We start from the raw sequence: 26,914 nt of genomic DNA on the forward strand, positions 1-26,914 counted from the left end.
TGTTTCCATACACAATGAAAAAGGATCATGCACTTCTTTTATGATCTGAACTTAAGAAGTATACACAATGCTATGTAATTCATCACTTACAACAACTCTAAGACAGTTTTAAAATGTATGAATCAAATTGGTTACAAGACTATAAATTTAAATGGTAAATGGTATGAAGCTTACCTTTTTTTTCAACTTCTGACTTATCATAGTTAGGTCTCAGTTTGGCCCCCTTGTCTGCTAGTAATGCCACAAGGGCCTGAGTTACTACAAAGTTTGGGGAGGTCACAAGCTTATTCTCTTCAGCAATTCCTCGGAGAAAGCTGGGTAGAAACTTTCGCTGAATTGGATCATCGACCGTGGTTAGATTTACACCTGTTGCAGCAGAAATCAAGTTCTGAAGAGGCAATTAGAACAAACATATTTAATTTTTACATATAATTTTGGAACAGAATGATTTCACTCCAAAAGGCTGTTTAAGAATTGGTTGGAAATAAACCACTCAACAAGAAAAGCACCAAAAACTAGCTTACCTGTGTACACAACTGCACCAGGAGTTTTGCAGCACTAGGAGTGTTTGATGCCAGACATCCCACTGCTGTGCTCAGATAAGCCAGGCAAGAGATGGGCTTACTGGCCTTGCTATGCCCACCTCGTGAGCGTTCTGAGGTGCTTGCCATGGCAGAAGGGCTGGTAGAGAGGCCAGCTCTCCCTGCGGCGGCCAAGCACATTAACCGAACCAGTGTTCGGATATCTGTAAGCCCCAGAGACTCAAGACCAGCAGCCAGGCTACAACTGGAACCACTGCCAGGAAAGAAACACACTTCAGATGGATAAAGAAAACAGATTTCTGACGGGACCATGTGGAGCCCCACATATCATCCAAAGTACAAGCAACCAAAATAAAAGGTAAGTTGCAATTTCACTAGTTATATATATGAACTTCATATATATATGAAGTTGAAAAATTTTAAGCTGGAAACTATTACTGAAACTTTTTAAATTTTAATATTTTATTTTGATTTAATATATTGAAGTATAACTGAATTACCAAAGTATAATGTACAGGAAAGTTCACAAATGATGAATTTCACAAACTGGGCAATCTCATGTAATCATTTCCCACCCAGATCAAGAAACAGAACATTACCAACACCTCAGAAGCCTGACTGCTTGGGCCTTTCTCAGTCACTAGCCCCTTAAAAGTAACCAGTATCACTGACTTATAAAGTCATAAATCAGTTTTGCCTGTTTTGAACTTTATATAACAATAAAGTCTGTATTCTTTTGTGTCTGGCTTCTTTTGTTCAGCACTATGCTTGTAAGACTCATCCGCGTTGTTGCATTATAGTAGCAGATACTCATTTTCACTGACATATTAATAAAATCTACCACCATTCATTTTTCCATACAGATGACAATTAGGTGGTTTCCAGCATGGGACTAGTTATTCTGAACAGCACTGCCATGAGAATGTTCTTGCCTATGTCTTTGGGTGCACATATATAAGGATTTCTGTTGAATATATATATACCTAGGAGTAGCTTTCTAGGTCACAGAGTATGTTAATATACCCCTTTAGTTGATACTATTAAAGAGTTTTCCAAAGTAGCTGTATGATTTTCTCACTGGCAGTGTATGGTGGTTCTAGGTGTTCCACATCCTCCTGCTCACATCCCCTCCCCCCTTAAATTTTAGCCATTCTGATGGGTGTGTGTTAATATCTCACTGGGTTTTCATTTTCATTTCTCTGAAGACTAATGAGGTTGAACACCCAATTTTTCATGTTCACTGGCCATTTGGAGATCATTTCATATTATTTTGCATTTTCTCCATTTTTCTTTTGGGTTGTCTCTTTTTCTTATGGATTAATAGGAATTCCTTACATATTCTATTGGTTACACAATGTTAATTTTTCTCCCATTCAGTGGTTTGTTTACTTTCTGACTTTTTATTTTCTTAATGACTTTTGCCGAACAGAAGTTCTTTTTCAATGTAGTCCAATTTATCACTCTTTTTCTTTATGATGCATGCTTTTTGTGACTTGCTTAAGAAAACGCTGCCTATCCCAAGACCAAGAATAAATTCTTTCTACCTTATAGAAACATTACGAGTTCTCTTTCACATTTAGGTCTAAGAGCCACTTGGAAACATTTGTTTTATCTAGTGTGAGGTTGAGGCCAAGGCTCACTTTTTACTATGTGAATAAACCATCTGACCTAGTCCAAGTCATTGTAGACATCTTTTCCTCATTGTTCTGCAAAAAAAACACTGTCATAAATCCAATTGTAAATCATGTGCTTATCTATATATGTGGGTCAGTTTCTAAATTCTGTTCTCTTCCACTGTCTAAACTACCTATTCTTGAGCCAATACCAGAGACCCATCCAAATTTTATTTTGAGTCTTTCTTTAGGGTTCTTCTCTCTTCACTGATTTACTGTTTTATACCTATAAGAAGTGCTTAACCACTTCTTAAATAGATGCCTTTTAGGTATTCTTGACTTCCTTCCTTTTTAAATACAACATACCATGGCATGAACATGGAAGGAATCTCCATGATGGAATCTGCAGGTTGAAGTAGCTACCTAGTTGGTCAATTTTGCAGAAAAATGTACTCAACCTTTTATTTTATCTTGCACCAAATGCACTGACAGGCTTAGTTTCCCATTTCAGATAATAAAAAATGTTTGCAGTTTACTCAGCTATTATAGTACTGTTATTTTCTACCAAAAAGAGCTAAGTTATTTATTGATGGACTGGATGAATAACAATGATAACTATGTCTAGCTTCTTTCATTCAACAGTAGATATTCAAGGTTCTAAAAATTCTATCTCATCCTCCTAAATAATTCCAGACTCTAGAAACTAACAGCATCATTTGACACTAAATAATACTCACCTGACGGAGAGAAGAGACAGTGCTCTCATTACCATGGTTCTTGCCAGAAGAACCTGAGCAGCAGCAGTCACTCTCCTTAAAGCCACCACCCGGTCATGAGGGTTTGCTAAGGCAGCTGCCTGCTCACCCAGTGTTATTCTTCCAGAGGAACTCTTTTCTACAGAGCCATGGCAACCTGAAAAACATATCCCGACTACTGAAAAAATTTTCCATTCTATCGAAGTTCCAGGCTGCAAACCAATGCATTTTGCTCATCTGGACTTTGTTACATAGAAAAGTCCTTGGGAGAAATAGATATTTCTAAGACAACAATCTATTACATACGTGGGGGATCTTTTTGGTTTTATTTATTTTTTGCTGTTTCATTTCTACTGATACTAACAAATACCGAAATACGTAGTTTTTAAAATATGCTTTTAGGGCAGCCCAGGTGGCTCAGCGGTTTAGCGCCGCCTTCAGCCCAGGGTGTGATCCTGGAGTCCCGGGATCAAGTCCCACATCGGGTTCCCTGCACGGAGCCTGCTTCTCCCTCTGCCTGTGTCTCTGTCTCTCTGTGTCTCATGAATAAATAAATAAAATCTTTAAAAAAAATAAAAATAAAATAAAATTTGTTTAAAAAAGATAAATAAAAATAAAATATGCTTTGAGTATAACAGAAAGGGCTGAGTCACCAAAACTAATTATTTTATATTCCCAATAGCAAAAGTTTCCCATACACTCTCTCTCTTTCTCTCTCTCACACACACACACACAAAAGACTGAAAAATTGTTTTTTGTCAGCTCTAGGATTCCCTCATCACAAAGTCAAAAAAAGAATTATATTCATATACTTTATAAGTTTTCTATCACTTCAGTATTTCATAAAAACAAAAAAATAAAAAAATACATTATACCTTCAAAATGTTAAAACAACTGGCCAAGATACTTGTTGGGGTGGAACAATGTGGTTATTTACCTAGTCTAAGAAACAAATTAATACAGACTGTATAAAATCCATGCCAATTAGCATTTCAGTTTACCTATCTGCATGAGAGTCTCTTCCATACTGTTGGTAGCTGTTACCATCGCTACTGATGCTCCCAAAGGATCACTGTCAGGGAACTGAACTGGTTCTGGTACAATGCGCCGATCATTTAAACCAAGTGGTCCAGCAAGTAATTCAAATTCTTCTTCACCTGTTAGCTTTTCATCCTCATCAACATCCAACATGTCCCAGTCTTCTGGAATTTAAATAAATAAATGTATGGTGTGTGAATATAAACATGACATAACTCTGCTGGCAATGGTTACTGACATATGTCTAAAATGCAGATGGATGGAAAGCCCAGTGCCCACAAAATAAACTATGGCACTGTCTCCTCATGACCCAACTAAACTGCACTCCTGAGGCATAGTGAGAGTCTAAGGGAAAGGGAGTCAGAGCAATCAAACCCACTTAAAGCAACAGCAAATGTTATAGCTGGTAATGGAGATTTCAACTAATAAAAGCTGTCGTTATGGGGCCAACAAAGAGTTCTTAATCCTGTCTATAATCATTAGAGAATTAGTTATTTCAAGTAAATGAATGCTCCAGATAAATTCATGCTGCTTTCAACTTTTTATCTTTTACTTTCTTTAATTATGATGGAAATTCAAAATGTACTACATACTTCTCCAACTTCGAAAAATAAAATGCCATGCGGAAATTAACATTCTGTGGTCAAGCTAGTGTTTGAACCTAGTATTTTCCTTTAGTTTTTAGAACTAGGGCTATTGCTTTCAAACTACCCTTGAGCTTTTTAGAGAAAACTTTAAGTTAACATGTACCTAAATATAAACACACATAAAGGTAAATTTTAGTAACAGATGTTAAAGCAGAAGGTATATATAAAAATACATGTAAAATAAAGACGCTCTCAAAACAACTACCTTCATACACACTGTCCTGCTTGCCAATTAGATCTGGAGCTTGTCCCTTGTACCTGCACCAAACATGAAGAACATTGTATTTTTATACAAAACAGTTAGTACCCAAAAATGCAAATTAAAGCATTAGAACATTTTAAAAGGTCATTAATAAAGCAACACAAAATAAAAGTGTTTCATGTTAGGAGCTAATGAAAACTACTGGTAGGTACACACATGCTTACAAAAACCAAGGACTATTTTACCAAATTTCTGAGGAGGTTTCTGGGTCACCTACAACAACTCTTAATCAAAACCTATTCCAGAACGCCTTAAAGATTTTAAGAGTTGACAATAAGGGCAAAAACCCTACTCACTATATATTACTTGCTATTCAAGGATATAAAGAAGTAATATTTTCATGGAAGCTCATTTAATCTAAACTATTTTTTCATCAATAAAAAGATTTTAATTAAGAGGTCAAAAACAGGGTAAAAAACACCAATGAGAAAAGCTGACAAGAAGCTCCTGAAGGTTAAGGCAAAGACTCTGCCCAGAGCTTCCCAACAAGTCAAAGATTAACAGAAGCAAACTCCAGTGAAGAATCTGTTCCCAGCAACTGCTGCTAGGCTACAGACTCCCAATTCTGACAAAACATGAATTCCTAAACCTCTTCTACCCTTCCCATCCTGGGTTCAGTAATCATGGGATTTAGGAAAGGTTAAGCGTAACTCCTCACATTAAAAAAGCTGTGATTTCCATGTCTTAATGAGAGATAGTTTATACTCTTCATATAGAGGGCTTCAATAGCTATACAATTTCAAGGTACCTTTCAGAACTTGTTGTCTTAGATTTGGTCTTCAGGGCTAAGTACTTTTCCCTGCAGCTGCCACAGAGCAGGTAGTATGGATTTCCACTCCCACATTCACCACCAAACCAGCCATCCACGTAGGAGCCATTGCTGCGATAGCCCTGGCGGTTTGCACTGCGCCCACAGCCAGGGTGGTTTCTCTTCATGTGCTGATTGAAGCTGACGACGCTGCATTCACATAGTTCACACACCACCACTTCTTCCCTGTCTTCAGACTCACAAACATGCTGCACAAAATTTCATATCAAATTATTAGTCAATTTAACATAAAATTAAGAAGAGGAAAATATATATATAGCAATGACTTTTGTTTACATATGCTGGAATTTTTGCAGGATGTTCATTAATGTTACACAACAAATTCCTTGCAAATCAGAATTTAGATCTCATGATCTGAAGGTATTCTTTGCCCTTTCTCAATCTAATAAGTTATAATAAAGGTAACTCACTATCCTACGAAGAAGAGTTAATAAAAATGACATTTAGCCCTATCTCAAATGACTTTTAAAAAAATCCTTCTAGTAAAACTACCTTTCATCTGGTCATAACATGCATATCTATTACCTGAATTTCTAAGAAGGGATTTGGATTCATTTATCTTATTAACTTAATATAGTAGGTGCTCCTTTCTGTAAGACCTAGATTCATGACGTTTTCAGTCTCCCTGCTACCAAAGCATAATGCTAAACAATGAAAACATACAAACCCACCATGTACCCTGCCCCTGGAGGGAGGTAAGTTATAAAACCTAGGTGGTACTGGTTCTTAGAATGAGGCATTATAGTGATTAAATGGAACCTATGAAGGAGAAGAGCATGCATTCACATAGCAAGTCGAGCACAGCAGCCATGTTCTATACCCAGCAGAGCTGACTAGGACCTGGTGTAATGTACTTCTGATATTAAAATCAAATATTACCATAATATGGCTCTATCCATCTAGTCTGGGGAGAGAAGCAATAAAATCGCACAGAGAAAGCAAGAGAGATTTTTTTCTTAGTAGTTTGTAGATATCAAAGTAACTTCAAGTGTTAGAGCCCCAAACTTTAGATGAGATGTAAGACTTTTCAGAGTGTAACAACTCTAGGCAAGGCTATTGTTAATAAGCTGTATGAACAGGAGGGCAGGAAAATAAGTCAGAGCAGCCCCCGCTGCAATCACACACACCCAGGTAGGCCAATCCAGTACCTCTGGGATCCACATTCCCAGAATATCATTGTCACTGGTCAGGTCTTGTCCAAACATAGCTTCCATCGCTTCATCATCAAGATCAATTTCCAATTCCTCATCTAAATTAAAGTCATACAACGCCCCTGGGTCTTGCTGCAAAGATATTCCTTCTCTCCGACTTTGATTCCTGTGGGCCTGCACAGAGCGGTATAACCCCGCTCAGAACAAAACAAAAAAGGCATTTTATTTGCATGTATAAAGTAATTCTGAATATTCCGCCAGTTCTTTTTTTTTTTTTTTTTTTTTATTTTGCCAGTTCTTAACTGCCATACACGCAGGTAAGAGCCTAGCTCAGCTGATTTACTGGACTCCAACCATAAACATAAAATTTTACCTATCACATGTGTTTCCTCTTCTGTAAAATGGGTAAGAGCACTCATACCTCAAAGGGCTGTTAATAGGTTTAAATAAAATAATCCATGTAAAATTCTTTATAATGTAATACAGAAAAACACTCATAAATATGGGCTGTTTATTATTCTTTTTTTTAATTTTTATTTATTTATGATAGTCACAGAGAGAGAGAGAGAGAGAGGCAGAGACACAGGCAGAGGGAGAAGCAGGCTCCATGCACCAGGAGCCCGACGTGGGATTCGATCCTGGTCTCCAGGATCGCGCCCTGGGCCAAAGGCAGGCGCTAAACCGCTGCGCCACCCAGGGATCCCTGTTTATTATTCTTTTAGGTTTTTTTTTTTTTTTTTTTAAATTAGTCCCTTTCATTATATATTAACTGTAGATTCTATATTTTCTAGCTCAGTCTCAACTCCTCTGTTGCCATAAATAATTGAAAAATTATTTTGGAAAATATGTTCCCTATAAATTACACTTCATACATCTAGAGCATAATCCTGGAAGTATTTTACTAAAGTAACAATGGAATTTCTTTTTGCTTATTGAGGGCCTTACCTAGTAGACTAGCCCTAAGGCCCTGAGCACATCAGAAAATCCCGTGCCTACTTTGGCACAGTGTCCTTTTCAGTTCCTTCTCACTATTAATGTTAAATTTTAAACATGCATCTTCACTTTTTAAAGTATAAATTGCTTGACGGCAAAGAGAGTATTTACAAAAAATCTCAGTATTTACAAGTAACCAGTATAGACTTTTGTACCCAGAGGAAGCTTAAAAATAAATCTATAAACATATGCTGTGATTTCTTTGCAAAATTATGTAAATAGGTAGAAAAATGCAAAAAGTTGCTCTGTTATTGTGGAGGAATTGAGTGCTTAGTAGGATTAGTTTATAACTTCTTTAATGTTGCTTTCACACTGACCTTAAAAGACAAACTATATGACTTCTAGCAACAGAAGGATGTGAAACATTAATTACCTGCTCTTGCTAGCAATGTGCGAGCAGCTAAATCAAACTTGTGCCTTCTTGTTACAGCTGAGCGACCCCTAGCTGGCGGTCCACTTCCAGAAGCTGCATTCTCTGTATGGTCCAGATTATCAGGGCTACAAGTGCAAATTAGAAAGCAACACAAATTTGTAAGTACTATAAATATAAATGGAAAGCACAGGCACAAGCTGGCTTATGGTATTGCTTTGTCCTCCAAATATTACCAAGAATAGAATATATTTACAAAAAAACTGAAACATATTTGTCCTTGGTAAAGCTCCTAAAATATAAATGTCATATTGCCCTAAGCAGTAATTTTATCTATTTTTTAAACTTTTTAAAATTTTTTTAAATAGGCTGTATGCCCAATATAAAACTTGAACTCATGACCCCAAGATCAAGAGTTATATGCTCCACTGATTGAGCCAGCCAGGCGCCCCTATTTGATTTTAAATTATGCCGACAAGGAAATGATGCCTACTGTATGTTCAAATCCAAATAAAAATCAATAGTCTTAACTAAATTCTAAATGATCAAATATTTAAAATTTGAAATGATTGAGAATTCCTGCCTCCGAGAAACATATTTCAAAATAACTTATGCAAATATCCCCTGAGTCTGTCAGAAAAAGACTGCCTATTACAGAAGATACAAGGCTTGTTAACCAATGACTTTATGGGCTACAATGAAGAATGAAGACAAAGTTGTAAGAAGTACTAAAGGGGAAAGATTTTAGTTAAAAACTGTATTTTAGTACATCTCATCTTAGGCTATGCATTATCACAGAATTCTATTTACAATTTAAAAAATAGTGTATTGTACTGGATATTAAAGACTAATAAATAAGAGATGAAAATATAAATCTAAATTAAGAAAAGATTTAAAAGTCTATTTCTACAGACTGCATTAAACCAATGTCCAATTGGGGGAGTGGCAGACAGAGGGAGAGGGAGAAGCAGGTCCCTTAACACGTTAATCAAGGAGCCTGATCCCAGTACCCTGGGATCATGACCTGAACTGAAGGCAGATGTTTAACCAAATGAGCCACTTGGGCACCCTTCAAACATCCATCTTTACATTTATGTCTAGTTATCAACTTTACACACCATTAGAAGCATCTATGAAGGGGAAAAAATGGGACCTTTGGAAGCACCATTTATACCACATAAAACAGAAATACAGAAATTGGAATCTCACCTTTCACTAAAGCCTTCTTCCATTTCAGCAGCATCAGCTGATGGTATGTCTCCTGGTGACTGCAAATAACAGGGCTCATTTGACTTCCCACCACTGCCTAGGACTGCTGCTCCGTGCCTTGAGTCTGCTGTGCTACCTGACTGGGGCTCCTCCTCATCCTCATGCCCAGGGTGCTCTATCATCCACATGGCAAGGACAGTGATGTTCTGGGCATCAGCCTCTCCTCGAGCACCTGAACAGGAGAAAGACCAAAGTATGATTTGAAGCAACATAATTAGTTATTCATGGTATCACTTTAACAGTGTCTGCTATGATGTCCCTGTAACTGAATCTGCTGCTAAAAAGTTTTATGATCTCTTAAAAAATATTATCACCCTCAATAATATCAGGCTTCTCACATCCACATATACTGATATGTAAAAACTTATCCTACCTGTAGCTTCCATGGCTTTGGCAATCTGCCGGAGGGAGAACCCCATTTCCAGCAAGGGTACTGCAATTGCTGGAGGAGGTGGAGAAGTTGAAAGTCTACTGCTGGGGTCTGACAAGGCTGAGACAAAAGAGAGAATAAAAGCCTGTATCACTACATATCATGAGTAAAAAGTGTCCTTATACTTATGTAAGTCCCCAATTTCTTAATACTGTCCAAATTTAATGAAATTTTTTTCCTATTAAAAATTTGTTGGGTATTTGGGTGGCTTAGTCAGTTAAGTGTCCAACTGTTGATTTCTGTTCAGGCCATGATTAACCTGTGATTAAGTTAGAGCTAATATGATTATGTTACAACTTTTTAAGGTTTTTCATAAAGCTAACAAAATAAAACTGCTAAAAATGTTAAATATTTATTTTGAAATACTTTCTTACTTAAAAAATTTCAAACAACAGAAATTTGCAAGCATAGTACAAAAGAATTCTTTTACCACTGAACCACTAAAAAGTAAGTAAGTAGGAGACATGATGCTCCAACTTCCCTTATACTCCAACATATTAACTCCTACAAATAAGGACACTGTTCTGCATAACACACCATCAAAGTCAGGAAATTAACAATGTCAACATCTAAACCAGATCATCCCATTCTAGTTTTATCGGAAGTCTTGATAATGTTATTTACAGCAAAGGATCCAATCCAGGATCATCCTTGCACTTAGTTTTCATATCTCTTCAGTCTCCTTCAATCATTTTGATACTTTGAAGATTACAGACCAGTTGTATGATAGGAAGTCTCTCAATTTGGATTTGTCTGATGTCTCTTCATGATTAGATCCAGGTTGTGCTTTTTGGCAGAGGTACCACAAAAGCAATGTTGCCTTCTACTCACTGCATTTTATTAGATGGTACATGATTTTAATTTGTTACATTACTGGTGATGCTAACTTTGATCACTTGAGTTAATGTGGTATCTGCCAGGTTTCTGCAGTATAAAAGTATTCTTACCCCTTGTAATAAATATTTGTTGGGAGGAACTATGAGAATATATAAATATCCCATTCCTCACCAAAGTTAGACTCAGTAGCATCCATTACTGTTTACTGGCTGAATTAATTATTGTTATGATGATGGCTGACAAATGAGGATTTTTTTCTAATTCTATCATTGCTTTCAGGTATATCAGTCTCCTTTCTCCATTAGTATAGGGTTACAGATTCTCATTGTATTCATGGGTTATTATATGTTTCTATAATTATGACAATTTTGATGCTCCAAACATTCCAGATTTGGCTTCTGGAAGTCCCTTCAATCTGGTTTCTATATCCTTGAGGCATGTGCCCATCATTCTGAGTACTTTATCATTTTCTGGCACGAGCTATTCCAAGTTCATCTCATACTTAACCCTTAAATCAACCATTTCTGCCAGGAGACCAGAGTTCCCTTTTAGTAGAGAATGGTAAAAAGAATACAGGATCTTGGCACTTGGTGTGCTTACTGCTACTAAAGCATCACTGTTCCTGGGCCCCCTCAGTGGACAGTGCTGATAGAAGCCCTCTGTACCCTGGATGGCCCTGATCCTTGGTGCTGAGCTATGTGGACTCCAATACCCTAAGCCAGGCCACTCCCACAGACAAAAGTTTCCTTCACTCCAGTCTGACTGATACTCCCAATCTGGACCACTATCCTGTTGGCATGAAAGCCTACCTACCTTGGCTCCCTTAATGTTTTTGAATTGAATTAGGAAGGAAAGAAGAAGGAAGCAGGGAGAGTGACAATTATCAGTTTTGCTTAAAACATGTTACTACTGGGGCACCTGGGTGGCTCAGTGGTTGAGCATCTGCCTTTGGCTCAGGTTGTGATCCCGGGGTCCTGACATTGAGTCTCACATTAGGTTCCCAGCACAGGGAGCCTGATCCTCCTCTGCCCATGTCTCTGCCTCTCTGTGTGTGTGTGTGTCTCTCTCATGAATAAATAAATAAAATCTTAAAAAAAAAGTCACTACTGCTACAGTGGTTTTAGTCCTGATACATCTGATGGACTTCTACTTCTAGCCATGATGGATTAAGACAGACTGGATTTATCTTCACCTTAACAACTAAAAGAAGAGATGAAATATATCAAATGATGGTCTGTAGACACTGGACAACAGGCTGTATAGGACAGTGATCCTGAGAGATGGAAATCAAATTAGGCAATGTGTAAGACTGACTCAGCCTGTTTCCTGGAGAGAATTTCCAAGCTGCAGTTCAGGAAGGGCAAGTTCAAGCTAAATTCAGTAGTCTCTTTGAATTGAGGAGACAAAAGTAGAGAATTCAAGGTTGCTAGTATTCACAGGGTAGAATACCAGAAAGCAGAGAGCTGTATGGAAAGAAGAAAGCTGCACTGAAAGCAAACTCCAGAAATGTGCAGAGGGTCTTACTTTTTCTTTCCTTCAAGTCTTCAGCTGATGCTAATGCAGCAGCTATCCAGAGCTAGGGAAAGAATCACCCAGAAATAGCAGGCAGAACAATCCCTGGAGCTCACACAAGGTTGGAAGAATTTGTTACCACAAGCTGGAAAGAAAAACTTCAGTAATACATGTGTCACTGGATAAAATACTAAGTAAGGTATTGATTCAGTGGTGGGGAAAAATTCAGCCAAGCTAAAGGCTGTCCGGTCTTTCCTAACAAAGCTTAAAAAAGAAGCCTTGAGAGATTCAAATTATTTCCAAGTAATTTAACTGTATCCTATCCTAACAAAGCTAAAATATATTTAAATAATTACAAGCTATCCAGCCCCCAATAAGGTAAAATTCACAATGTCTAGTGTCTAATAAAAAATCACCAAACATAAAAAAAAAACAAGAAAATACAATTCAAAATGAGTAGAAAAACTAGTCAATAGAAACAGACCTAGAAATTAGATAAATGATAAGTAGAAAAGGATACGAAAACAGGTGTAATGTTGCTGGTCATTATTTCTGGGCTCCATATTTGAAAGTTCATCTACTCATTAAAGTTCATTTTTAAATCCAAAATCAATACTCATGATACTTCCAGTGTCATTTACATGCACACAGTGACAAAAACATTTCCGTTTCCTAATACATTTGTTCCCAGCTGAGACAGAACAGGTGATGCTCTACATTTTTGTTTTACAGAGACTGTAAACAAGTCTCTTTTTCATAGTCTATTTAGTGTTCCATGTTATTTTTTTTTTTAATTTTTATTTATTTATGATAGTTACAGAGAGAGAGAGGCAGAGACACAGGCAGAGGGAGAAGCAGGCTCCATGCACCGGGAGCCCGATGTGGGATTCGATCCCGGGTCTCCAGGATCGCGCCCTGGGCCAAAGGCAGGCGCCAAACCGCTGCGCCACCCAGGGATCCCTAGTGTTCCATGTTATATACTTGCGCCTTTTGTTGGTGATTTCACTGTTTAAAATGGCCTCCAAGCATAGTGCTGAAATACTGTCTAGTATTTATTTCTATGTCCAAGAAGGCTGTATGGAATATGCCTTACATAGAAAATATATGTGTCATATAAATTTCATTCAGGCATGAGTTATGGTGCTCTTGGTCATGAGTTCAATGTTAATGAATCAACAATATATATTAAATATAATGTCTTTAAGTAGAAACACAAATAAAACAAGGTTATATATCACTTGACAAATTGTGACCAGAAGTTCACAGAAACCTAGCCCTGTATTTTCCTTAGGAGCAATGGTTCAGTTTTCACTAGTTCAGTGTTCATATACTTTATAGACCATCTATTCAAACAATGAGAACTGTTATTCCATGTATTTGATACGGCAGAGAAAAGATGAAGCAGGTTAAAAAAACAAAGATTTAAAAAAAAAAAACCTACACTGAACTGCTTGTTATGAAAACAACAATGTCTGAATGGAAAAATACACTGGATGGGATTATGAGCAAATTAGACACTGCAAAAGAAAAGATTAATGAAAAAAAAAAAAGAAAGAAAAGATTAATGACCAGAAGACACAACAAAAACTACAAAAAATGGAAACATACAGAAAAAAGACATTACAAAATAAAAGCATCAGTGATCTGTGGGACAATCTCCAGTTTGTGGGACAAACTCCAAGCATAAGAAAACTGAAGAAAGCTACATCAGGGCAGGTCACAATCAAATTGCTTAAGCCCAGTGATAAAACAAAACAAAACAAAACAAAACAAAAATTTAAGGCACCCAGAGAAAAAGGCACATTATGTCAAGATTTGAATGATAGAAAACTTATCATTGGAAACAATGCAAGATGGTAGAGGATCTTAAAGTACTGAAAGGAAAACACTGTCAATCTAGAATTCTGTACCCAGTGAAAATATTTTTTAAAAATGAAGGTAAAATAAACTCTTTCAGATATTTAAGAGCCAAAAGAATCCATCACTAGCAGACCATTACAAGAAATATTAAAGGGAAAGCAGAAAGAAGTGATACCACATGAAAATCTGGATCTACATAAAGTAATAAAGTCTCTCAGAACTTGTAATTATGTGGGTAAATATAAAATACTTTAGTTTTCAAACCTCTTGAAGAGATGACTGGCTATTTACAGTAAAAATAATAACAATGTAGTGGTGCTGGGTGGCTCAGTCAGTTAGGTGTCTGATTCTTGATTTTAACTCAGGTCATGATCTCAGGGTTGTGAGATCAAGCCCTGCATCAGACTCCAAGCTCAGTGGGGAATCTGCTTGAGATTCCCTCTGTCCCTCTCCCTCTTCCCTGACCCAGCCTCTAAAAATAAATAAATAAATCTTTAAAAAAATAACAACAATGTATTAAAGTTCAAAGACTGAGAAAGGAAAGGAAATAAAAGCATACCACTGTCAGTTTTGTGGTTTTTTTAAAAATACACATGAAGTGGTATAACATTACTTGAAGGTAGCCTATGATAATTAAACATATATAATATACATTTGAAAGTAAACTCTAAAAATGCCATATAAAGTATAGCTAACAAGCCAACAAAGGAGATAAAATGAAATAATAAAAATATTAATTTAATCAAAGAAGGTAGAATCAGAGGAAAAAAAGAACAAAAAAGTGGATGTCACAAAGAGACAGATGACAAATTTAAACACAACCACCAATTATCACATTAAATGTGGTCTAAACATACCAATTAAAAGGCATAGGATATCAGGGTGGATTAAAAAGCATGATCCCTACCTTCCCCAAAAAGCAAGACCCAACAATAGGCTACTTTTAAGAAACCTATTTTAAATATAAAGACACAAAATGGTTAAAGGTAAAATGATGGGAGAAGACATATCATCCGAACAATAATTTGAAAAAATAAGAAGTGGCTATATTTATATCAGATAAAGCATATTTAAGGGCAAAGAATATTACTAGGGATAAAGAGAGTCATTTCATAATGATAAAGATATCAATTCATTAAGAAGAAATAAGAATCTTAAATATTTATGTACCTAAAGAGAGTTTTAAAATTCATGAAACAAAAACTAATAAATGAAAGGGGAAAGAAACAAATCCACAATTACAGTCAGAGATTTCAATACTACTCTATTAATAATTGTTAGAGTAAGTAGATCAAATATCAGTAAAGACAAAGAAGACCTGGACAAAGTAATCAACTACCTTGACCTAATCAAAAATTTACAGAACACTCCACTCAACAACAGCATAATATACATTTTTTCCAAGTACACATGGAATATTTATCAAAACAGACCATATTCTGGGCCATAAAATAAGTCTCAACAAATTTAAAAGAATTCAAATTATACAAGGTATGTTCTCTGATAAACAATGAAATTAAAATAGAAATCAGTAAGAGAGACATCTGGAAAATTCCTAAATATTTAGAAACAAGATAACACTTCCAAATGATCCAAATTGTCAAAGAAGATATCCATGGTAAATGAGAAAGTACTTTAAACTGAATGAAAATGAAAACATAGTATCTCAAAATGTGTGGGTTGCATCAAAAGCAATGTTTAAGGGACGCCTGGATGGCTCAGTGGTTGAGCATCTGCCTTCGGCTCAGGGCATGATCCCAGGGTTCTGGGATCAAGTCCTACATCAGGCTCCCCTTGGCAAGCCTGCTTCTCCCTCTGCCTATGTCTCTGCTTCTCTCTCTCTCTGTCTTTCATGAATAAATAAATAAAATCTTTAAAAAAAAAAAAAAGCAATGCTTAAGGGAAATTCACAGTACTAAAAATGCCTATGTTAGAAAATAAGAAGGTTCTGATATGACTGATGTAGATAGAGTACACTATTTCTCTCCCAAGTAGCCAAAATTCAATCTACAGCTTCAAAACAGAGAAGACGGTTTAGTTTGATAAGACAAATCCCTCCTTAATTAAAATCACTGCTTTTTCCTTCAATAAGACAAAATACAATGTCCAAGTTACCAAGTTCCACATATCAGGAATGCTAAGAGGTTTAGGTGTCATAGTGCATGACAGCACACACACCTGTGCGGTTTGCTGGCCTTGCGGACTGGGAATCAGGAGAAGTTAAGCTTTGCCTCCTTCCTACTTCATCAGAAGGAGAAGTTGGCAACGATGATATTGGAGGAGTCTGTGCACGACGTGTGGGAAGTACAGTGGTTGTTGGGTAACTGGAAAACATTTGCCTTTAAGAAAACAACAATGGTTAACATTAAAATCCAATTAGAAAATAATATATACATCAGAGTCCTCTTACAGAAGAATATTCAACCTGGAAAACTATCTAAGTTAGCTATAGTTTAATGGAGAGGGAAGAAAGACTCCCAACAATTTTAATAATCATTATCTAATAGGATACTTTTTACTATAAAAGTAGTAATACCGTATTATTTGTTCAGCAAAATACCAGCAACATAGCAGGTGGGGGGAATACAGCAATTAGCAAAATGATTTTAACAAATCCCTGCCTTCATGGAGCTTTCCTTCTACTATAATACCAAGATGACAATAGTATTTTGGTAGGTATACAGTAGTTAGAGAATAAACACTTTAAAATAGCTAACTTACACTTACTTCAAATATAAATTTACTAGCTAGCCATGAAATTATTCCCATGAATAAAGCAATAGTCTATAGGTAAATTATGGAAAGATAACTGCCCAGGCACCCAACACAACTGAAAAACAGCATATGAATGGTAATGCCAGCTGTCGAGAGGGGAAAGGCAAAAGAGAGGCAGCCCTCTCATGTTGAGAAGGCAGACATGACTAAAAAATAAGGTCCAAGAAGATCTTCACTATTTACTCTTGAGATTTGTCCAATAAAACTAATAAGTTTTTAAGCATCAAAAAAGCACTGTCTAGGGCAGCTCCAGTGGCTCAGTGGTTTAGCGCCACCTTCAGCCGAGGGCCTGATCCTGAACACCAGGGATCGAGTCCCATGTCGGGCTCCCTGCATGGAGCCTGCTTCTCCCTCTGCTTGTATCTCTCTCTCTCTCTCTCTCTCTCTCTCTCTGTATATAATGAATAAATAAATAAAATCTTAAAAAAAAAAAGTACTGTCTACCCAGTTGAATAACTGATACAACGATATTCACAGAGGGGGCAATTGTTCCTTGATTTTTCTAATGTTAAATGATGTTTAGCCAAGAAGAGACAACTGCAGCTCTAATATGGTCCCAGCCAACAGCAGGTAAATAAAGACTAAGAGGAAACGAGGAGTCACAAGGTCTGTGAAGGCCTGTGAGAACAAGGGAATGTTATTTTACTGGTGAATCCCACCCTTACACTGCACAGCTTAGAAGGTAACAAGGATTAAAAACCATATTAGAATATCCTATTATTCCTCTTTTCCTCCTTTCTTGAACAGAAGCCTCCTGGACTGTTACTCAAGTGAGAGAGCTACAATGTATGAGGACTAGGCAATGGTAGTTGTCAGGATGAGTACTCCTGCCCAAGACCAGAGCAGTAACTCTCAGTGTGTGGGCTAAGGACAACTGCATCAGAATCACTGGGGACCCTTAATTCAAATGCAAACCGTGTGCCCCACCAGACCTACTGAATGAGACTACAGGGTGATACAGCCAGAGCTTTAAAAAGCCTCCCAGGTGGCTCCTGTGAACACCAAAACATGAGAAGCATTATGCTAATAGCCCCCCTCTCTCTTCTACTGTCAGTATACACACTGGGAATAATAATATCTGTCAATTAAGGGAATGGGGGGAAAAAAATTAAGGGAATGGGGGAAATAAAGAAGAAAAAGGGAGACTAACTATTCTACTGCCCTTTATTTCACTTAAGCCCTAGTTAAGGGAGCTCACAAAACAGTCTCTTCCTAATGATTTTTCTCTCAAAAATGTTCATTTTGTGTATATACCTGGCAAACTGAAGCAAAAAGAAACTTAAACATCATTTGGAATATACAAACCTACTAAAATAAAGTTGGTTGAAGGAGTATCAAAGACATGTTCTTTCATTTGAGTAGACTTATCTTACAATAAGAATAAAAATATAATTAAGAAATTATTCTTAAAAGGGAATTAACCTGAGAAAATGATTTTCATGGAAGTGAGCTCTATCTCAAGGCTCTAATATTAAATACAAGCATTTACTTTTTGAGGAAAAAAATAATCAAAAGCCTAGCCAGGAGAAAAAAAAAGATTATTATAAGGAGATAGACTGCTAGAGTCTCTGATTGTCAGCAGCATGGGCAATAGATCTGGGACCACCACTAAACTGGTCGTGAGACTTTGGGCAAGTTATTAAATTTCTGAGGGACATTCCCAACTTCAGCAAAATGGGTTTGACTCTATGATCTCTTAAGTTCCTTCTAGCTCTAGCTCTAGAATGCTTTTAGACGGGCACACTATTCATAAGAGAGTGATCATGTGTTCAGAACCACAGGCATCAATATGGCAGGTGTTAAAGGTCAACTTCCCTACCTGAGAAGACTAAGTGGCATCACTCCTGGGGATTCAGATGCAGGTACTGTTTCTGTGTCAGTGACTGGAGTGGTCGCAGTTGTGGTGTCCTCCAATGAGCTGCTCATAAAGGAAGTTGTGCTTGAGGCTGATGGGCTAGTGGTAACTGGCGTCTGTGCCTGCTGGGCTTGGTCATTTTCTTCAGCTTGTTGATCAATCTCTATAAACCACAATAAATATTTAAAAAGCAGTAAGGATTTGTTGCTTCACAAGTGACATGTGAATGGAAAACTCTTAACTTTTAAGTTGGAAAGTTTCTAAATATATTTCATAAGCACCAATTTCTATGAAATATTTTAATATTCATACATACATACATTCTTGTATTCACTACTGTAGCCATTATTATCGACTCTAAAGATAATAAGGTAACAAACTTTCATAATTATTCATTTTTTAGAGAAGGTTCTCTTAAAAAAATTCTCTTTTGCTTGTAAGATTTTGACTAGAGCTTCTCTAAAGATATTTAATCATTAAAACTGTGTTTCCTTAGCACTTTGATTTTGATACCTATCTTTAGTCTTTAAACATGCAAAGATAAAGACATGTAAATACAAATAATACAAGTAAATACAAAAAAATCTAGACAGAAACCCCATGCTCTAAACAGGGCAATGCCTCACAAAACAAACTACTTCCAAGAGTTTAAAAAAAGTAATTAAAATGTCTAAGAGCTAACAAAGTATTTATAAATTTTTCTTATCTGGTAAGGAAGCTTACAAATAAACATAATATCAAGACAGCAGTGGGGCGCCTGGGTGGCTCAGTCAGTTCAGTGTTCAACTCTTGACTTTGGCTCAGGGTCATGATCTTAGTGAGATCAAGCCCCCCTGCCCCCCATCATGCTCCTTGCTCAGCAGGGAGTTGGCTTCCCCTCTCCCTCTGCCTCCCCACTACCCTTCCACCCCCACTTACTCTCCTTTCTCCATAATAAAATCTTAAAAAAAAAAAGATAGCAGTTGCCACAAAGATAACTAAATCTATTAGAGTTGCTAAATGGCCACATACCTTCCTAATCATGATCTTAATACTCCTATTTATATACAACATACACTTCTCTCTGCATATTTACTGTCTAAGCTATAAATGGAAGAAAGGGAGCAGGGGAAAAGGGAAGGAAGGAGGCAGAGGAAGGGAAGAAAGAAAAAAAAGAACCGAAGTTCCACAAAGGCAAAGGATTTTGTTTTGTTCAGTCCTAGCTCCCCAGAAATAAGAAGAGTACCTGGTACATAACAGACACTTAATAAACACTTACTAAATATATCTCATTTTTATCTCATAATTCATATTATCCCCAAAGGTGAAGATAAAGGATAAAATAAGGGTTTTTTTTTCCTACAATACAGAATCTATGAAAGTAATACTTTAAAATGTCTTTGAGAAGTTATCAGAATAATATATATTTTGAATCAGATCAATAAACATTTGAGTACCTTTTGTGGCATGAGTTAAGTTTTACAAAATGTATTAATAATTATTAAGTTCTATGCTTGTATAGGTTTAAGATACAGACAGATAAGTAGACAGATAATTATTAATATAAAAAATTCAAAAAAGAACTGTTTGCCTCACAAAGGGAAAACAATGTGAAAACTGCTTTGGCCAAAAAAGTTTTTTATACATCACTTACAGAATATATCACATCTAACATTATAAATAAATACAACATAAAAGAAAAAAAAAGATAACATACCTTGCTTAATTTTGCCTCCAAACTGGTCTTCCAAAAGCCCATGGACCACTAATTTATAGATCATGGCTTGAGCTCGTTCCAGATCAGCTAATCCCAATGCTCTCTTTATAGGTGACCGCATGACTGCTCGCTTCACCATGTGTCGCATCAAGAACTGCAAGGCTGCACGCATCTCCACATCTTCATGAACAACTGGAGAGCTTGCACAGTCTGAGTTATGGCCATTTTCAGCCAGAACTTTTGGTATCAGCAACAGCTCAGCATATTTACTACAGCCAAGAAGAGCACTAAGTGATTTCATAGCACCAAGGTAGAGATAGGACAGCTGGACTGCTCGGATTTCCGACTGGGCTATGTCATGGTTTTTGGATACGTGTTCATGATTTTTTCTTTTTCCTTCTGTTATCTGATGTTGGGATTCCACACTTGGCAGTGCTGGATCTAAAGAAAATGAAGCTATTTCGTTTTCTGATTTGGAGGCTGTGGTACCCTGACTTTTGACATCATCAGATGTTAAGCCTGCTCGCATATCTAATGCAGACTCACTCTCGGTTTTTTGCTCAACATCCCCTTTCTCCTCAGACTCATGTCGGTGTTTCTTTTCATGTCGCTTGGTGCTCTGTTTGCCCATGTCTTCATGAATACCAGTCAGATATGTGAGGTCCAGCAACACAGAAGCCGTCAGGCCTCGGAATCGCGCCACATCAAAAGGCAGTGGTTCACAGGGTTCCAGATTATACAATGGAGTATCACTAGGCGACCAAAAAGTTGGGAAGCTTTAATAAAGATCAGAATGACACAGGAAGAAGCAAGTGAGGGATAGACAAGAGGAAGGTACAGAAAATAATGTAAACAAAATAAGATGCATCATGTACATAGTACAAAGAATAATTTACACAAACTAGAGAAATCATTACAGAGAGAAAAAATGAATCTTTTATGAGAAAATGGGGAGATGTGATGTTAAATGCAAAGCAATGAAATGTGCATGTATTTTCAAAACAAAATATTCACTATATTATAATGTAGGAATTAGCAAAATTTCTAAAAAGAGACAAATAGTAAATATTTTAGACCTTGCAGGCCACATAGTCTCTACGGCAACCTTTCAACCCTACCATCATAGTGTGAAAGCAGCCACTGAAAACCTAAGTGAATGAGTGTGGCCATGTAACATTATTTACAAAAACAAGAGGTGGGCCAGATGTAGTTTGCCTATTCCTGATGTAAGATTTGGAAAGTCTGTATAACAAATCTCATTTATTAGGTGGGTAATGACTATAACCTATTCTAGAGGTTCTAAGACTGTTTTCGTTTTTAAAAAATACCTTGTAGTCTTTAATTAATGCTTCCAATTTGTAGCTTAAAAATATGACCACATATTTCCCAATATTTGGCAAGAATTTACTGAAGTTTAAAAATGTTTTAAGTACACAAAATTTTAACAGCTTTAGCAAGTACATAAAATTTAGCAGCATAAATCTGTCATATTAAACTAAATCTTGCTTCTAGCTTAACCTTCTTAATCCTATTTTCCCTTTTCTTCATTTTCTTATTTGCTTTATTTTTATTTATTTTACTATATTATAGTTACATTTTAATAAGGCATCATAAACCCTTTCTGAAACAAGGCAAAGAATAAAAGAAAAGGTAGATACTTTTCATGTAACATTGTAAAATTTTCACTGGTTTCTTAGCTTGGTAGAGTGGGGGGAATGTAGAGTGCTTTAATCCCTGAAATTGTGTAAAAACATGCAAGTGTTATTCTTCAGTTGAGAGAAGCTACACAGCTATTATTAGATTCTAAAACAGTACTGTCTCCAAAGAATACTTAAAACCACTGTTTTAGATATTGTCCCATGTCATATTAACACTATAGAGCAATCACTTTAGACAGTATAATGCCTAAGATTTATATTATCATTTATAAATCTACATTTTCAAGTGATGCAATTATGTAGAATCATTAGGTAAGTGAATCTCCTTATCAGTGAAGACATTTGATGTATTTCCTTTAAAACATGAAGTTTCTATCTCACACAAATCCTATGTGATTGCAAACACTTCTAAATGCTTTCAAGTGTACCGTTTGTGTCAAATAAATATAATTTTCCTATCTACTCAAAATACTGCACACTGAAGGGACTGAAATATGTGCTTAAAAAAAGGGCAAGAGTATTTAACATCACAGTTAATCCAAAACTTAATTTTAGTCACTCAAATGTTCCTGCCTACATTCAAAGCCCACCTACACAAAACGTAATTGACAAATCTGCTGGCTGGCTTTTCTCTATCCCAGTATGTAATGGAAATGATCAAAAAGCGAGCAGCCAAATGAAAAATAGACAGATCCCAGTTAAATCTAAATTAATGAGCTTACCATTTCTTCACAAAATAAAACAAAAACCCATACATTTTATAAACCATCAGTATTCCAGGGAACATGAGCTTAAGATAGAATCCTTTATGAAATGACAGTACTCATACCCAGCTTATGAAATGACAGTACTCATATCCAGCTGTATGAAAAAAAATTGTTTTAAAAACTGGCAGCTCACCTAAAATACATAGTTACTCACTGTCCATAGGCAATGGCCCATTTCACCATTAAATAGTCGTTTGCTAAAAGTGTAACTCAACAGATCATACCTGATGGTAATTTCTGCTTCATCCCATTGGACCTTAGCAGACGTGCTGCCCTCTTTGACCACTCCCAGCAGCGTGGCATGGCGCCCAGTTTGCTTGTGAACACACCGACCTCCAACTCTAAGACCAGCATCAACTCCTCCTATCACTGCCAGCACAGGCCACACCTCTATGCAAAGGGTCCTCAGCTGCGGCTCTGAGAGGTCAGCAAGGCCATGTCTATTATGTTTACCTTTCTCTTCCTCTTTGCTCTCCTTCTCCTCTCTCATTTCATTTTCCTCTCGGCTTTGAACCGAGCGGCTTTTCTTTAGCTTCTGACCTGACTCTTTAATACATATCTTAATTTTATGCAGCCTTTCCATCATTTTTTTATTAATGCAGTAAGTCCAACGGTCTGTTCGGTGAAGGATACGGATAAGCTGAATAGTGGCCTCCGCCAGCACTGCTGCTACTGGACTGCAAATAGGGTCTCCTGGAAGTAAGTCTCGTGGTGTGCCACGCATTTGCATATCACAAATTTTCACCTAGAAGAAAAAAGAAGCCAGCACATGTGTGATATTAATGGTGCTCCTAAACTATTAGTCACTAAAAATTCTAGCACATGTAATCCCATGTTGAACTAGTGTTTGGTCTCCTAATATATATGATACCATATATATACTATATATGTATATATATATATATATATATAGTATATGTATACGTATATATACAATATATATTATACCTTGGCTGCTGCTAAGGAGTAAGCAAATATTACAAATTTATTTGGTTAGTAGCAATATAATCCTCTGAAACAAGTGGCCCTGTCATTTAAATTTCCTTCTCACAGCCTGTATCAGAGCTCTTATGGCTACCCAAAAGATGGGTATAGACCAAGATATATGTGATTGACTTCATTTACTCCAAAAATGTGTTGAGAATCTATTCATGCTCATCCTTAAGACCTGAAACTATCTTTACTGTTCAGTGGGCACAAAGATAACATTGTAAGTATAGAGAATTGGGATATTTCCAATCTACATACATTTCAAATAAGACACTGAGGTTAAAAGAAGAGCAAGACTTGGGTTCAAATTTTAACTCTGCATAATCTTAGGAAATTACTTAATTTCACTAAATAGCTTCAGATTTTTTTTTAAATTTTTATTTATTTATGATAGTCACAGAGAGAGAGGAGAGAGAGAGAGAGGCAGAGACACAGGCAGAGGGAAAAGCAGGCTCCATGCACCGGGAGCCCGACGTGGGATTTGATCCCGGGTCTCCAGGATCGTGCCCTGGGCCAAAGGCAGGCGCCAAACCGCTGCGCCACCCAGGGATCCCAGATTTTTTTATCTGAAAAAAGCTGCACTAATAATATCTGTCTCTTATAGTTATTTTAAAAATTAAATGAGACTTTGCACATTAAGTGCTTATTACTACAATGCAAGATATCAGTAAATGTTCAAAAAGATGTTAATTACCATTAATATGGTTTTTAACAGTGATTGAAACTTATCAGAAAAGGCTTCTGGGCAGAACAAATTGGTTGATAAATAATCTACGGTTGAATTAATTCCTTCAAGATTTAGATTTTGGGGAGCAACAGGCCACCATTCCAAGTAGAACATACTGCCTAGTTTGGGCTGCAACAATATCACTGGGGGAAGGGATGACTACAGGACTGGATTGCCTCTACTGCATCTCCAGTTTTGCTGACTCTTGTTCAAGAGGCAGTTTCCCTCTCTCATGAATTGCTAGCTTAAAATTATACCACCTTGGCAATTTTAAAAAACATATTTAAAAGCACAGAATAAAAGGTAACTTTCATGGTTAGGACTGATCAAGTCCAGCACTTCCATTATAGAAATACGACAGCATGAAAACTTTCTACTACAAAATAACTAGAAATTCTGGAGACCTGAGCTAGGCTGTACTAGATCCTCAAATTAAAGGATATGGTAGAAAACATTTCCACTCATCAGCACAGGGAGACCACAAAGAAACCTGTCCCTGCCTGAGTGTTAGATGAGGACCAAAAAAGGGACACCTGGGTGGCTCAGCGCTTGAGCATCTGCCTTCGGCTCAGGGGGTGATCCCAAATTCCCAGGATCAAGTCCCACATCAGGTTCCCTGCGAGGAGCCTCCTTCTCTCTGGGCCTGTGTCTCTGCCTCTCTCTCTGTGTCTCTCATGAATAAATAAATAAACTCTTTAAAAAAAAACAGTTTTTAGTGAGAGGTATCTCTATAATTTTGTCCTCCTGAAAGTTTAGGGTTCAAATTTACCCTATTTATAATGTGTAAGAAACTCCCTCAGCTGAATTACCCTTGGGTTCCCCATCACAACTGGAACTTCCATTATTCAACTAATAGTATCTGATTACGTTTAAAATTATTTCTAGATCTCTTATATGTATGCACAACTGCCAATGAACCAGATTACTCCTAAACTAGTTCCTATAATTCCTGTAATTGAAAGGAATTATTACATTCAAGTTGCCAGAATATCAAATAGTGCCTTAATGAAGAGTAAAGGCAATTTCTAAAAGTAATTTAACTTTCTAGGAGAGTAAATTACCTAAGCAGATACTTTAATGGTAGAAATAGCTTATTCTACTTATAAACTCTATCAGATCCTAGCAAATATTAATTTAAAAAGGGCAAATATTCTTTACACTTAAGTATAAAGGTTTGAGGTTTCATTACCTTTTCCCCTGGGTTGCTACTATAGAACATCACGCATGGGTACAACTCTGCTGCATCCACATCTTCAAAAGCTAATTTGGGTTCCTATAGAGTGGTGGAGATGATAAAAAAAAGCAAAACAGGTTTTTAAAATGTATAATATCTAATCACATTAAGATTCAAAGCTCTTATGAGACAGAACACAATTTACAAGAACAAACCTTAAATAACACTGCTAACCAGAAAATTCCACATATAACAAATGATCCTGATTTGTTCATCTGTTACTGGGATTTTACCATCTTTCTGTCATTTGATTGGTGCTGGCAAATATTAAAAGAACTAAAAGATATTAGAGTAAAAAGGAGAGAAGAGGAGAGAAGAGTGGATAATCTATAAACTGAGTAACTGGCATTTAAATTACTGAGTTGAGTATAAACAAAAAGAAAACATGCAATGCTTGTGAATGAGTTTCAGTACCTCTCCATTTTTCCCAAAGGAAATGGTCCTGGCTTCCATGTCTAGAACACAGGTAATGAAATCTCCTTGAGTAAAGCTGGACAACGTCAGAGTCTGTTCTCCATTGTGATAGAGGTTACCACTGTAGGCCCGGTAGAGCCACATGTCCGAGGTAGTACGGTGGTTAAAGTCATGTACTGGCCAGCGAGAAACTCCAACACACGTGCCTTCATTACCTCTGTTTTCCTTCACAATGTAAAACTAAAATGAAAGTGGTAATGTTCACTAATATCCAAAAACCAGTTTATACACTATTAACTGCATAAAGCAACACTTGGGACTATGCTCATAAATAACACTGATGCATTTATGAGAATATGGTTAAGTTTACTTTCAGCCTAAGTGAAAATAACATACAAAAGAAACAATTTCATCATTTTATAACAATTTTAAAACAAATTTAATCTTTACCTGTAGAATATTTAGAGTAACCTTTGTGTACTTACTTCAACAATTTTAGCTTATATTTCAATTATAAAGCTGAAGAAATTATGTCCAGTCCAGATAATCATGAATGGAAAGCTTCAGTTCTTTACACACAAATTTTCTAACTACTCCTTTATGTATATTTATGTGCAGAAAAGAGTTAATATAGCAGGCCTGAAACTGCTATCCATGTTTTTTTCTTTGAGAGGGAGAGGGGCATGGGGA

General features: G+C 36.6%; 1 protein-coding gene and 1 long non-coding RNA gene across 12 annotated transcripts in view; one reads left to right on the forward strand and one right to left on the reverse strand.

Moving 5' to 3' along the window:
* Window positions 1-26,914, reverse strand: part of HERC1 (HECT and RLD domain containing E3 ubiquitin protein ligase family member 1) — a 184,014-nt gene that overhangs the window by 36,942 nt on the left and 120,158 nt on the right. For 6 of the 9 annotated variants that reach the window (XM_077881396.1, XM_077881394.1, XM_077881389.1 and 3 more), the window contains exons 35-50: window positions 26,225-26,464; window positions 25,766-25,849; window positions 23,084-23,604; window positions 20,435-21,210; window positions 18,703-18,901; window positions 16,287-16,447; window positions 9,843-9,959; window positions 9,410-9,641; window positions 8,204-8,328; window positions 6,814-7,034; window positions 5,602-5,874; window positions 4,801-4,849; window positions 3,912-4,112; window positions 2,893-3,067; window positions 525-795; window positions 175-388 (exon numbers count right to left, since the gene is read on the reverse strand). In XM_077881396.1, the coding sequence (XP_077737522.1) occupies window positions 175-388; window positions 525-795; window positions 2,893-3,067; window positions 3,912-4,112; window positions 4,801-4,849; window positions 5,602-5,874; window positions 6,814-7,034; window positions 8,204-8,328; window positions 9,410-9,641; window positions 9,843-9,959; window positions 16,287-16,447; window positions 18,703-18,901; window positions 20,435-21,210; window positions 23,084-23,604; window positions 25,766-25,849; window positions 26,225-26,464 (3,859 nt within the window). The remainder of the gene's footprint in view (window positions 1-174; window positions 389-524; window positions 796-2,892; window positions 3,068-3,911; window positions 4,113-4,800; window positions 4,850-5,601; window positions 5,875-6,813; window positions 7,035-8,203; window positions 8,329-9,409; window positions 9,642-9,842; window positions 9,960-16,286; window positions 16,448-18,702; window positions 18,902-20,434; window positions 21,211-23,083; window positions 23,605-25,765; window positions 25,850-26,224; window positions 26,465-26,914) is intronic. The other 3 variants (XM_077881393.1, XM_077881391.1, XM_077881390.1) reach the window with 3 other exon arrangements.
* The window catches only part of LOC144303354 (uncharacterized), a 39,689-nt gene continuing 33,933 nt past the window's right edge, over window positions 21,159-26,914 (forward strand). The window contains exons 1-3 of one of the 3 annotated variants that reach the window (XR_013370432.1): window positions 21,159-21,268; window positions 23,121-23,283; window positions 23,462-23,558. This is a non-coding gene — a long non-coding RNA (uncharacterized LOC144303354). The remainder of the gene's footprint in view (window positions 21,269-23,120; window positions 23,284-23,461; window positions 23,559-26,914) is intronic. The other 2 variants (XR_013370430.1, XR_013370431.1) reach the window with 2 other exon arrangements.

Source organism: Canis aureus, chromosome 32 (assembly GCF_053574225.1).
Source record: "Canis aureus isolate CA01 chromosome 32, VMU_Caureus_v.1.0, whole genome shotgun sequence".
NCBI lineage: Eukaryota > Metazoa > Chordata > Mammalia > Carnivora > Canidae > Canis > Canis aureus.